The 13,889-nt window shown below is 38.3% G+C and overlaps 1 protein-coding gene across 15 annotated transcripts in view; it reads right to left on the bottom strand.

Annotated features, from left to right (window-relative positions):
• BPTF (bromodomain PHD finger transcription factor) overlaps positions 1 to 13,889 on the bottom strand; it is a 175,804-nt gene that overhangs the window by 70,072 nt on the left and 91,843 nt on the right. For all 15 annotated transcript variants that reach the window (XM_058284554.2, XM_058284557.2, XM_058284553.2 and 12 more), the window contains 3 exons: positions 10,119 to 10,306; positions 8,527 to 8,882; positions 7,531 to 7,662 (listed from right to left, as the gene is read on the bottom strand). In XM_058284554.2, coding sequence (XP_058140537.1) covers positions 7,531 to 7,662; positions 8,527 to 8,882; positions 10,119 to 10,306 — 676 coding nt within the window. The remainder of the gene's footprint in view (positions 1 to 7,530; positions 7,663 to 8,526; positions 8,883 to 10,118; positions 10,307 to 13,889) is intronic.

Genomic DNA, 13,889 nt, shown 5'->3' on the forward strand with positions numbered 1-13,889 from the left:
TATTAATCAATGATTAATAATAATGGAAACAGGGCCATAGTTTTCTATTCGAGGGGTACCTCGTCAGATTTATAGTTTCACAAAAACAATCTGCAAGATTTCCTTTGTTTTCTATTCTGTGGGAAAGTTTTTTTTTTTTTTTCCAGTTTGCTTTTTGTTGTTGTAGTTTTATTTTCTTTTTGGAAGAGTTTAAATAGTAGAATTATCTGTTCCTTGAAATTTGAATAACTTACTGATGAAATCAACCAGTGCTGCCCATCTCCTGACCGTAGATATAATGTTATCTGTGAAACTAAACCAGAAATCCTTTTCTTGCATGAGGAAAGATTGTGGCCTAGGCCTTACTGCCTAATGCTTCAGATCAGTGTGGCTCCTTCCTAAATCTCTCCTATATCCCCTGTGGACCACTTTCATCAATGTGGATATAGAAAGCCTAAACACTATGTCTGTGGACCCTGTGAAAGCGATAAAATCCAATGCTAATGGGAAATTAAAATATTGGTTGATACTTGTATTTTCACTCTTTTTCTCTTAATAATCCCATTGGAGGTTTGTCATACAATAGTATCTAATGTATATTGTTTTCCATTTTACTAAATCTACTCTTTAGTATTTCTTTTCTTCAGGTTGGATTTATTTTTCTGACTTCTTGAGATGTATACCTAACCAATTAATTGAAAGTTTTTCTTCTTTTCTAATATAAGCCTTAAAAATTATAAATTTCCCTTAGGTATTCTTTATTTGCATCCCCAACACTTCAATATATGTAATATTTTTATGAACATTCAGTTTAAAATATTTTCTACTCTATTATGATTTTTCATTCATCACTGGTGACTTATTTACAGGTATATTTAAGTTTCAAACATACAGTCCTTGCATTTACTTAATCTTTCACCCCAAATGTCTATATATCCCTAAACATTACTACAACACAGTTTTAGCACATATATATATATCTTTTATTTATTTCTCTCCCCCACCCCATTGTCTGCTCTCTCTGTCCATTCACTGTGTGTTCTTCTGTGTCTGCTTGGATTCTTGTCAGTGGCACCAGAAATCTGTGTTTCTTTCTGTTCTGTCATTTTGCTCAGTTAGCTCTCCATGTGTGTGGTGCCATACCTGGGCCACACTTTCTTCACACAGGGCTGCTCTCCTTACGGGGCGCACTCCTTGCTCATGGGGCTCCCTTACGCGGGGGACATCCTTGCATGGCACGGCACTCCTTTTGCGCATCAGCACTGTGAGTGGCTAGCTCAACACATTGGTCAGGAGGCCCTGGGTTTGAACCCTGGACCTCCCATGTGGTAGGTGGACACTCTATCTGTTGAGCCAAATCCACTTCCTAGCACATATATTTTTAAACATTACATAAATGGTATCATATTAGATGTAGTCTTTTTTTCATTTATGAGATTTGATCTTGTTGACACTTGTTGCTGCAGTTTGTTTTTCACTGCTGTATAATATTCTCTTATAAGAATAAAACACAACTGAAACATGCCTGATTATGGACACTTAGAGACTGTTTCCAATGTCATTGTGAAAACACAAACTGCAAGAAACATTCTTATTTTTCTACATGTCTCCTTGTATACATGTATAAGTTTCTCTAAGGTATTTAGTTAGGTGTAGAACTGCATGTTCAACTTTGCTTTTATGAAATTGTTCTCTAAAATGGTTGTGCCAACCATTCAACTAATTACCCTCTCAGCAGCTATGTATCGGAATTCTCCTTTTATTGTGTCACATCTTTGCCAATACTCTATGCCCCTATAGCCAATGATTTGGTTTCCACTGATTCAGTTAACTGTGGTTAACCACAGGGGAAAAAAAAAAGAAAAAAATAGGAAATTTTGAAAAACTCCAGAAAATAGAAAATGAAACAGTTCATAAGTTTTAAACTGCCCACCAAGGGAGTATAGACTGTAACATGGTGAAGACCACCAGTCCAGTATGTGACATCTCCCTTTCTCCCCATACACATGCTCCCATGCAAAACTTTTCCTACATTGCTTCCAGTGTTCTCACAGATTATATACACTGCAGTATTATCACAGTGCCTTTGTTTAAGAAAGTTCTTATTTACTGTAATAATGGCCCCAAAGCTCAAGAGTAGTGCTGCTGGTAGTGCTTCTAAGCCTAAGAGAAGCTGTGAAGTGCTTCCCATACTGAAAAAGTAAAAATTCACGATGACTGAAAAAACAAAACAAAACCATATGCAAAGATTGCCAGGTTACATGGCAAGAGCAAATTTTTGATTTGTAAAGTGATGAAGCATAAAGACAAAACTTGTGCTAGTTTTTCTGTAGTACCTCTAACTGCAAAAGTAACTGCTACTGTGCATGACAGGGCGTTGGTGTTTGCTTATATCCAGTTTAAGCCGTTCACGGCAGGTCTCAGAACGTGGGTCCCTACTATATTGTGGATATTAACCCTTTTTCAATTGTAGTATACCAATTTGTAGTATACCAAAAAAACCTCTAAAAATATCTTCAAATAATCTATGGCTCAGTCTTTTAAGGGTGATACCTTATTATAAAGGAAAGGTAATGTGGAAGTAGATGCAATATTAGTTTATACATTTTTAAGTTGGGTGGTGAATTCGCAGGTGCTTATTTTATCACCCATTATAACATATATTCCATAAAACTTTTATTAAAAAGTATGTGCATACACACACTCCACTGCAGACTCAGTCTCATCTGATAGATAACATGCTTATTATAAATGGAAGCAATAATGCCTGCCTTATATATCTCTTGGGAAATCTTGAATGAATTAGGACTGAATGAATTGGAAGGAGAAAAAAAAATCAAGAAGACAGAGAAAAAGAATGAAGTATGGAAGGAAGGGAGGGAGGGAAGAAAGAAAGGGTTGTTAAGGAAAATGGGACAGAGAAGGGAAGGAAAGGAAAAATAAGGAAGTAGCGAAGGAGAACAGGAAGGAAGGAACTTTTTCTGCTTGAGGGTAATAAAAATAATCACCTATAGTCTCTTCTTAAAGTTTTGCTTTTCATATTTAGAATTTACTCTAACTGGAATTAACTTTTGGGTATGGTAAAAAGAAGGGAACCCAATTTTCTACCAAAATGGATAATTAATTGCCCTATTACCTCTTACTGAATAATGAATTCATCCTTTGTAATGCTACCTCTATCATATATCGTATTTCCACAACCATATACATTGGTCTCTTTTTGGACTCTCCATCTGTACCACTGGTCTATCTGTTTATCTTCCAACTATATCTCAGTATTATTATAGTCTTAAAAGAAGTCTAGGTACCTGGTAGTATAAGTGTCTCCCCTATAAGGGGGAATTCATACTTTATATTACTGGCTCTTTCCATATAAATTATTAAATCATCCTATCAAATTTTACAGAAAATCCTACCAAAATTTTCAGTGAAACCGAAATGAATGTATACATTAATGTGAAGAAAACTGACATTTTCAAAACATCAACTCTTCCTAAATATGAACATAGGATATATTTACATATATTTAGATATTACTTACTACTTTTCAATAAAGATTTTATAATTTCCTCCCAAAAAATCATAAATTACCATTCTAAAAATATTCTGCTACTGTTAGATTGTTCTCAAAGCTTTATCACTGAATATCAAAATAAGCAAAATCTTTGCGATTCTAAATATTTCCTTAGAACAGTCTTAGAAGAAGTTTGTCATCATAATTAAGAAGCAGACATCCAATTATTTGGAATATTCCTGAATCATGGTTTCTAGTTTTTAAAATACAAAGTGTTCTATATTATCTTATCATCATATTAAAAAGAGTTCTTTCATATATATTACGAGATGTGTGACAGTAATACAATCAACAATTATAGTTTTGTAACTCTACGTGTTCAGGAGATAGTCATAATGACGAACCAGAAAGGAAAAAAATAACTTGAATTTTTTAAAAAAATTCAATTCCATAATCTATTAAAATGCTTAATGTTTAAAAAGAAATTAGGGGAAAGCGGTTGTGGCTCAACTGATAGAGCATCCACCTACCATATGAAGGGTCCAGGGTTCGATACCCAGGGCTTCCTGACCTATGCAGTGCTGATGTGCCCAAGGAGTGCCATGCCACTCGGAGGTGTCCCCCATGTAGGGGTGCCCCACGCGCAAGGAGTGTGCCCTGCAAGGGGAGCCACCCTGTGCAAAAAAAGGGCAGCTTACCCAGGAGCGGAACCGCACACACAGAGAGCTGATGCAGCAAGATGACACAACAAAAAAAAGCAACACGGTTTCCTGGTGCTGCATGACAAGAGTGCAAGTGGATACAGAAGAACACACAGTGAGTGGACACAGAGATCAGACAACAGAAGGAAGAGGAAAGAAAGAAAATCTTTAAAAAAACAAAAAACAAATCAGGAGAGTGGATGTAGCTCAAGTGGTTGAGTGTCTGCTTTCCATGTATGAGGACCTGGGTTTAATCGCCAGCACCTCCTTAAAAAAAATCTATGAAAGGTATTGTTAAGTAATTTTAAGTTATATTTAACTATGAGGGATTTTATTTAGCAGCGTTTAGATTAGCTTTGTTCCCAAAAATTAGGCTTTACCACCAGAGACAAGGTTGCTTGGTCTACCAACACAAGTTTCAGAATGATCAATAAATAGGGGAATGTCGGGACAGAATGATTTTGGGCAAGTCTGGAGGAAGAGAAGAAGCAAAAAGAATAGAAAAGGCAAAACAGAAATACAAACAATACTGCCTCACAACTGCCTCTGTCTCTTCCCTTTCTCTACCCTGGTAAAACTGAAAGAGTGTTGAGAAGTAGAATAAAGATGTGCCATTTAGCTCTCCGTTCCGTGGTATGCAATTTGGTAGCACCTTAATTTAACCCTTTTTTTTTTTTTAATTCTAAGAAGTCCATTCCATTTAAGGAATTCTCTATGGATAGAAACAATTGTATCAAAATAGGAGGGTGAAGAGAGAGGAGAAAAAAGCATTGAGAAAAATATGTGGGGAAAATCAAAGAAAACTCGGTGCAATCCTTAAAAGATGAAAAACGTTTTGTGAGTATAAATGTACTTAAAAACCTTTTTACTATAAAACAAACCATAGATATAGAAAACACGAAATATATTTATATTTTTAAAATTACAGGGGATGAGTCCAGTAGTGGGGGGGGAGGGCAGGGAAAGCATGAGTCTTTACTTTTTACTTTATACTCTTCATTAATATTTTACTTTTTTTTTTACCATAGCTTATATAGTAGTTTTTTAATAACAATTTTTTAAAAGTTAAAAAATATATATAATACTGATATGGGATGTTATTGACAGGATATATATGGTTGACAGGGAGTTATACAGGGCATATGCCCAGGGTATATGGTAATGTCTATATATACTCATAGTGGAAACAAAAACAACAGCTGGGGGGGTACTGGGCTCCTGGCCGGGGGGTCACTGTTGTGGGCCCTGGGAGAGCAGCGGCAATCCTCCAGGTGCAACGGCAAGAACCAGGAAGGAAGGAGGGCCCAACAGTGGGCTCGTGATACTAATGGTTACACTTTTGAGCCTATACACCGGCAATAAGAACAAGGCCTAGAGTAGCATTGTGCCTGAGGGTTTCCTCCTGACAGCCTTCATGTTACTCAAATGTGGCCACTCTCACAGCCAAACTCAGCGTGTAGATGCGATGCATTCCCCCCAGCGTGGGACACGACACCCGGGGATGAGCCTCCCTGGCACCGAGGGATCACTACCACATACCAGCTGAAGAAGCAACTAGAAAATGACCTTGAATTAAAGATTCAATGCGGAACAGCAGAATATACCTGTCTACATAGAATAACATGACTTCGGGAAGCTGTTTGACCTAATGTAAGGGGGAAATGGAAAGGAGAAATGAGATTATAAGGCTGTGAGTCTCTAAAAAAGAGTCTGGAGGTTGTCAGAAGGAATACCCCTATGTACAACTGAACAGAGTCTAAGAGACAGATAAGGTAGATACAACCCCAGGTATTGGTTCTTTTGAGGGATAGAGACCCACGGGTTCTATGGTCATGGCAGAAGGGGTTCACTGCCATGACAGATGGCCCTTCTTTGGAGCTGGTGTTTCTGCGTGATGGAATTGGACTCAGAGGGGATCTCTTTTCACAAGACTTGCATGCTACTTTACTGGAATTGTAGTTGGTGCTGGGTTTAAGATATATGTAGGGGATTCGAATCTCTGGACTGATAATATGACACCCAGGCCCAGAGCCTCAACAGACTTCAGCTCCTACACTTTGATTTATTGGACTTACTCCACTCAGCTAACATGGAGTTGAAGAAGGTCAACCACCACAACATGGAGCCTAGAGTGTCTACAACTGGAAGCGGGAGGAGTGCATCCAGTACCCATGTGGAATCTAAGCCCTCACTTGACATAGATGTGCAATGGACACAACCAATCCAATGTCCACAGAGAAAATGTGGAATGGGTGTGGGAACGGTAGCCATGGTGGCTGCTGGGTGTGGGGAACGGGAGGAAGAGATGAGATGTGGAGGCATTTTTGGGACGTGGAGTTGTCCTGGATAGTGCTTCATGGACAATTACGGGACATTATAGATCCCCCCACGGCCCACTGGATGGAACGTGAGAGAGTCTGGGCTATGATGTGGGACATTGACTATGGGGTGCAGTGATGCTCAGAGATGAACTTACCAGGTGCAATGGATGTGTCATGATGATGGGAGAGAGTGTTGCTGTGGGGGGAGTGGGGGGCGGGGGTGGTGGGGTTGAATGGGACCTCATATTTTTCATAATGTAATTTTAAAAAAAAATAATTAAAAAAAAATATATATATATATCAGGGCTAAAAATTAGATTCAAGTCACAAGATTGATTTATCTATTTTTTAATCACCTGAAGTCTAGTTCCACTGAGGAGCTACATGATCTTTGGCCAGACACTTAACTCTAAACATAGTACTTGGCATATTTTAGAATAGATATTCAAAATACATGAGTGCCCTTTCTAGTTAATAGAAATGCTTTTTACTTTAGAAAACATTTTAAATTTTCATTTATCTGATATCATTTCATCTTTATCATGATCCTATGTTGTAAATAAAAACTAATGTTCAGGGAAGCAGCTGTGGCTCAATCGACTGGGCTCCCATCTACCATATGGAAGGTCCTAGGTTCGCATCCCAGGGTCTCCTTGTGAAGGCAGGCTGGTCCATGCCCCGTGGAGAGCTGATGCCCTGCACCTGTGGAGAGCTGGCACAGCAAGATGACACGACAAAGGGAGACAAGCAGACAAGCAGAAGAATGCGCAGCGAATGGATATAGGGAGCAGACAGCAAGCAAGCCGCAAGGGGTGGGGGGTAAATAAAAAAATAAAATAAATCTTTAAAAACTAATGTTCAACAATATTTACATCCTATAGACGAGGAAAATAAGGCCAAGAAGGGCTAAGTCTTTAATGTGGTATGTTGAATATGTTAACTTTCATTATTAGTTAATTAATACTTCAAAAAAGAATCCAATATTCATCATTAACAAGGTCTGGAATTCACTTACCTGGTATGTCCTAAAGATTCTCGCCATATTGGTAGCATGACAACTGGCTTAACTGCACACTCCAAAATAGCTAAAGCCAACGCAAATTCTCTGGGTTTGCTACACATCTGAACTGCCTTGATCCAATTTGCTCTAAGTATCAGAAGAAAATAAAGAAATTAATACACTTGGTTAATCTCATATTAAAAGCATAATAGTTTTCATTTATGATAACTTCAACTTATAGTACATACATTTCTAAGCTAAGCAGATATAAATATACTGCTATGGGAAGTTTCTACAAAATCAGAAATTTTGAACTTTGGAAGGAAACCTAGAGGCCATTTAGTCCTACAACTCCTTAAACCTTCTATGATGTTCTCAAACTTTATCTGGCTTCCACTTGATTCCAGGGATAAAGACTCTGCTTCCTAGAAATAAAATGCTAGTGCTTGTTTAGTAATTTTAATACATACTTGCACAACTAACCTCTTCACTGTTTGCTGACTAAACTGACTTCATTCAATTCACTGGTAATGACATTTTATTTTTTTTAAAGATTTATTTATTTATTTAATCCCCCCCTCCCCTCCCCCCTGGTTGTCTGTTCTCTGTGTCTATTTGCTGCATCTTGTTTCTTTGTCCGCTTCTGTTGTCGTCAGCAGCACGGGAAGTGTGGGCAGCGCCATTCCTGGGCAGGCTGCACTTCTTTCGCGCTGGGCAGCTCTCCTTATGGGGTGCACTCCTTGCGCGTGGGGTTCCCCTACGCGGGGGACACCCCTGCGTGGCAGGGCACTCCTTACTCACATCAGCACCGCGCATGGGCCAGCTCCACACAGATCAAGGAGGCCCGGGGTTTGAACCGCGGACCTCCCATGTGGTAGACGGACACCCTAACCACTGGGCCAAGTCCGTTTCCTAGGTAATGACATTTTAAAGTGCACTCTTCTAATAATAATTTAATATACATTTAGTATAATATGTTTACAACAGTAAATTAATATTAGTTTCCTTTACCTGTGTGAAGCCCAATTGGGATGAAGAAAGGATGAAGGTATGTTGTTTTCTAATTGGGTAATAGTCAGTCTCAGAGTAGAAATGGTAAGAACTTTGGACCCATGAACAGAACCATTCCATTTGAATTCTCCAGCTGGAGTCAGACAGAATTTATGTGCAAGATGCCTTCTCTTGTCATGATCTTCTCTGTGCTGGTGCTTATTCAAAGCAAATGAATTGGTGGAGTACTGATTGTGGTAGACACGATACTTCCCTTCTTGACCCAATTTAAAATAATTGTTAATATTTCCTTTCATGACCACTTCCTTTTTGGTGCTTAACCGTGAAATTTCTCCTTGAGAGTTAACTACCAGAACCTGACCAAGAAAATAAAAAGACTCCATTATTTATATCAACGATGTAAATCAGTCAGATCAACTATCTTTCAACAACTCGTAATAATTCCAAAAAAAGTCTACAAGCTACATTATGATTATTAAAGCTTCAAAGTTAATTATTTATGATTAAGTAACAAAGATGCCTGTAAAAAGAAAAAAATCTATATTTATTAAGTGCCTGTTATTTGTCACACACTATTACATAGTTTCAGGTATCTCAAACATACATATGAAACGAAACTATATGTGTGAATTATTCATCTATTATTTCAAGCTTGTAACATATACTTTTGGGGAAAAGAGAGGGTATTACTGTGGACTATCTTTCAAAAAAATTTTTTCTTCTGTTCTTTTTATTTTTCCAGCTTTAGTATAAAATCTCATGGATAATTTAAAGGAGTGTTTCCAAGCAAATGTTCCTAACTTTTGAAATCAAAAGGAGGTCTTACTCAGCTTTTAAAAAAAATAAAATAGACTAGACTACAGGAGAAAATATTAGAGTGCTTCCCACACAGTAAAGTTAAAATACATTTCAGGAACCTTTTGAACATGTGTATGGGTCACTATAAAAAAAAAATATTTCTTACTGAGGGTCACAGCCAAAAAGAAGTTTTTGAAAACCACTGGAAGAAAAAAGAATATTGTATATTCTTGTACATTTACTCTGCAAATAATCCTTAAGTCTGGGAAACACAGCTGTGGCTCTAGTTCTGTCACTATGACTAGCTGGGGGTAGAGATACTGAGCCCTAACTTTGATCCTGTTGTCCATAATCAGAACTGAGAAGCAGTACTATTCTCTGCTTTGAAGTGGTAAGCCCCACCCATTAGCTGCAGGTTTTACTGAATTTGTTCATAGCTAGAACTGAGCACTAAATCACTATAGTCCTTAGATAGATAGCCCCACCTACAGACCATTCACTAGCATATACAAAAGACTCTATCTCTTTAGAATTGTTTATAATAAAAGTGATCATGTAGTGAGAAAGTATACCATCCATTTATAACATTTCTATGCATGAAATTTGGGTACACAGGTACACTTAATGTGACATAAACGTAACATTTTACAAAATTTGTTACCCACTACTCTCTTACAAGCAGGGAAAATACAATTCAATAGTAAGTCTACAAACTTCCTGCCCTTGTTTTTAAGTAATGGTAATTAAAATTATTTCATTCCAGAGACTTCTTTTCTAAAGCAAAAAGAACACACCTCTTTGCCCTCCTTAAATAATTTATTTGCTTCATGGGCTGCAGCTGCCACCTGCTGGCTCTTCAGCTGACTAAGTTTGCTATCTGGATTCCTTAATCTTGTGATAATTCGAGTTGAACCAGATGTGCATCTTCCAGCTCCAGGAGACTCACTTCTTTCCCCATTAGACTTCTCTGATTTGAAATCACCTGTTACCAAATGAAAACAGTCACAAAGTAACTCCCGACAGTGGGTAGGTGGCACATAAATAACAATAATACCTAGTTTATCTAAAACTCCTATCTGGTACACATTTAAGATCCAGAAAGTAAACAGAAAAATCCTTGAATGGCCAAAGCAAAGGTCATTAATACTTAGGTGTTTTACTTAAAGTATGTCAGAACTTTACTGAGTAGTCATTTATGATTTTACAGAAAATTCAAACATCCTAGGTTATCTAGTTTCAAAGTTCATATATTAGGAAAATGGGAGAGGGTGCTACAAACTCATAAAGATAGTAACTCTAAGTATGCACTAATAAAAACGTTGCCTTATATATTCTATATAGATTTCTGTAAAAAAATAAAGGGATATAATTAATTTTAGAAAGCTTTCCACTGAAATTGATACTTTTGAGCTTGTAAACACAACTTTTAAACATTTCCCTTAAAGGAATCTAGATAAATATCTGTGCATGCTTATTAATGTAAAAGTCAACTAAATCTATTTTTTTATCTAATAAAGACATTTTCATAGTCTCTTAATTTTAAAAAGTGGGAAAATTACCCAGGAGTAATTTCGCCTCCATATACTCATGAATCTCACTTTGGCTGAAAACTTCTATACATTTAAAAATTCTCAGATTACTGTCCATTTTCCACTGGCAAATAAAAGGACAGAGAATTTACTATATTATACATTATAAGATTGACATTTTATATTAAGTAGGGAAAATGGAATTGGGAAAACTGACTAACAATTTGGGTAAACAGGTTATGATCATTTAGTAAACTAGACATTAGTTAACTCTATCTTTTCAAGACCCCTTCTTTCTTTTGAGGAAATGCTTTCCCCCTACTTCAATAATATGATTGTGCAAGGGCTGCAAATTAAGTATCCTGTCTCTTTAGGGTGGGCAATGGGACCCAGCTTGACCAGATAGAGTACTCCACCGGCTACCACAGTGACTGTCCCAGAACTAGCTATATGGCCCAAGTCATTCATCCTACACCAACATGGAGAAAGGGTCTTTGCTTTTTGTATTAGTGAGCAGGAAAAGTGTAAATTAGAGAGTTAGTTACTATAAATCCCACAAAATGGGGAAAACCTTAATAACAGGAGACTATAAAGTTATTACAGAGAGGGAAGTGGACTTGGCCCGGTGGTTAGGGTGCCGTCTACCACATGGGAGGTCCACGGTTCAAACCCCGAGCCTCCTTGACCTGTGTGGAGCTGGCCCATGTGTCCTGCCATGCAGGGGTGTCCCCCACGTAGGGGAGCCCCACACGCAAAGACTGCACCCCTTAGGGAGAGCCACCCAGCGCGAGAGAAAGTGCAGCCTGCCCAGGAATGGTCCTGCACACACGGAGAGCTGACGCAGCAAGATGACGAGACAAAAAAAAGAAACACAGATTCCTGGTGCCGCTGATAAGGATAGAAGCAGTCACTGAGGAGCACACAGCGAATGGACAGAGAGCAGACAACTGGGCGGGGGGGTGGGAAGGGAAGAGAAATAAATAAAAAATAAATCTCAAAAAAAAAAGTTATTACAGAGAGAAAAAGATTATTAGAAGGGAAAAGTGAGACAAAGAGTTGTGGATAACCTCAACTGGCTTCCTGAATCCAATAATATGCCAGAGGCTGTCACCACCCCTGGACTTCTCAACTGTATGAACCAGCCAATAAAATTCTTTTTTTTTTTTTTTTTGGGGCAAATTTGAGTTGGATTTCTGTCATTTGCAAACAAATTCTAAACAATCCAGTAGACTATTTTAAGGTTTTGACCCCCAAAATAGGGCACTGACTAACTCACAATGGGGTGGTAATACTCATCATTTTGCCACCCAGGCTGGGAATCTAGTAACTTTCAATATTGTGGGAGCAAAGCAATTGGTCAGACTGTCAACAATTTTCTATTGGGACTTAGATCACGAGTCTACCCATCCTGGAGTTACAGATAGACTGACGTAGTAAAATGCCAAGATGTTAGAACTATGTTGGCTACTTCTTGGAGTCATTTATAAAGTGCTACAATAAAGACTTTATAGGCATGGTTGGACTAGGCTAGACTTCCTGAAAGCACAAAAGGAGTGGCACAGAGCTTTATAAAAGGAGCCCCTCAATACAGCATCAATCCAATATTGCTGAGTCAATCCTTGGCCTCTTGCTAAACTGAGTGCACATAAGACCCAGAAGGTAAAAAACTCATCTCCAAAGGGGACAGAGAAAGGCAACAGGCTGAGAGTGGAGGTCTTTTCAAAATCCTCTCCCAAAGGCCACAATTCTTATTATAAAACACTGCAATGCAGCCTGGAAGCTGAGTACAGATCTGCTTTACCCGAACCCCTGCAGCTCATTACTTAATGATGCCAGGAGGCAGAAGCCTAGATAGATTCTATTAAACTGAGAGCTAGGGCTATTGGCTTGCTAAGCAGACAAATTGGAGGATGGAGGAAGGTCACCTTCAAAGACCCTCACCTAAGTTTCTGGGCATTTAGGTACTAGCTGGCTACTTATAAATCTATAAAGTGCAATTACCAGGAAAAAATTCCAAACCTACCAAACTGGGACATATGATTGTTCAATCCTAAAGCAAATCCCTGGCAACCTCTTCAGCCAGCTGGAACTAGACTGCTAAAGCAGAATGGTCTCCAGAAGGGAAATCTTCCCATGCTTTTCTTGCCTCTCATCCATAGCCATCCTCTAGGACAACCAATAGCAGCCAGATTGGTCAAAGAACACCTTCCACTACTAGGATAATGAGTGGTCACAGGTGGCTAAATTTACCATTTGGCTCATGGATTGGGAGACCAACATGAGCTACATCTGGACCTGATCAAGCATAATGTGTAACATGCAGAAGTTCACCAGTTTGACTCTAATTGTAATAACCAGATAAAATTTTGGGAAAGAGGTTTTTGGAAAAGTTTTCAATTGATGTAGGTATGGGAACAAATATGAGTATACATGGAAGTGTTGAGCTACTTACAGGTCACATTGTGGGATTTACTGTTTTCTGTCTCTGTAGCATCCCTCTTTTTTTGGAAAAGCACCTCTATCCCCACTCCAATCATAACTTTTTGCTGGAGCTATCAATCATAATACCTTGCCTGCCCTGGCCACAGGGATGGGAACAATATGATCCAAGACAGGCCACTCAAATTCCTTCCTCAAGGACTTTTGATTTGGAGCAGGAGTAGGGGCCTTGCCTTTGGGTCACAGACCCTGGAAAGATATGAATACAAACTGCTGATGCCATCTTCCCTTCCACTTGGAAAAAAATTGTCTGTATTAGGAGAGAATTCAATTAACATACAAACATATGCAAACTTAAAAGGTGAGAGAGAGTGAGAGAGGCAGACAAAGATTTTTGATCCTGGGTCCAGTTGTGCCTTAAAATATCTTGGACTTCCAAACAGATGAGCTAATAAATTCCCCCTTTCACTTAAGCTAGTTTAAACTGATTTGGGCACTTGCTGTTAAAAAAGCCCTAGTTAAAACAGATCTCTCTTTATTCCATATGCAAAAATTATACTCCAAATGGACTAAAAACAAGTTATATAAGGCTTATGA

The sequence above is a fragment of the Dasypus novemcinctus genome, chromosome 21, assembly GCF_030445035.2.
Source record: "Dasypus novemcinctus isolate mDasNov1 chromosome 21, mDasNov1.1.hap2, whole genome shotgun sequence".
Lineage (NCBI taxonomy): Eukaryota > Metazoa > Chordata > Mammalia > Cingulata > Dasypodidae > Dasypus > Dasypus novemcinctus.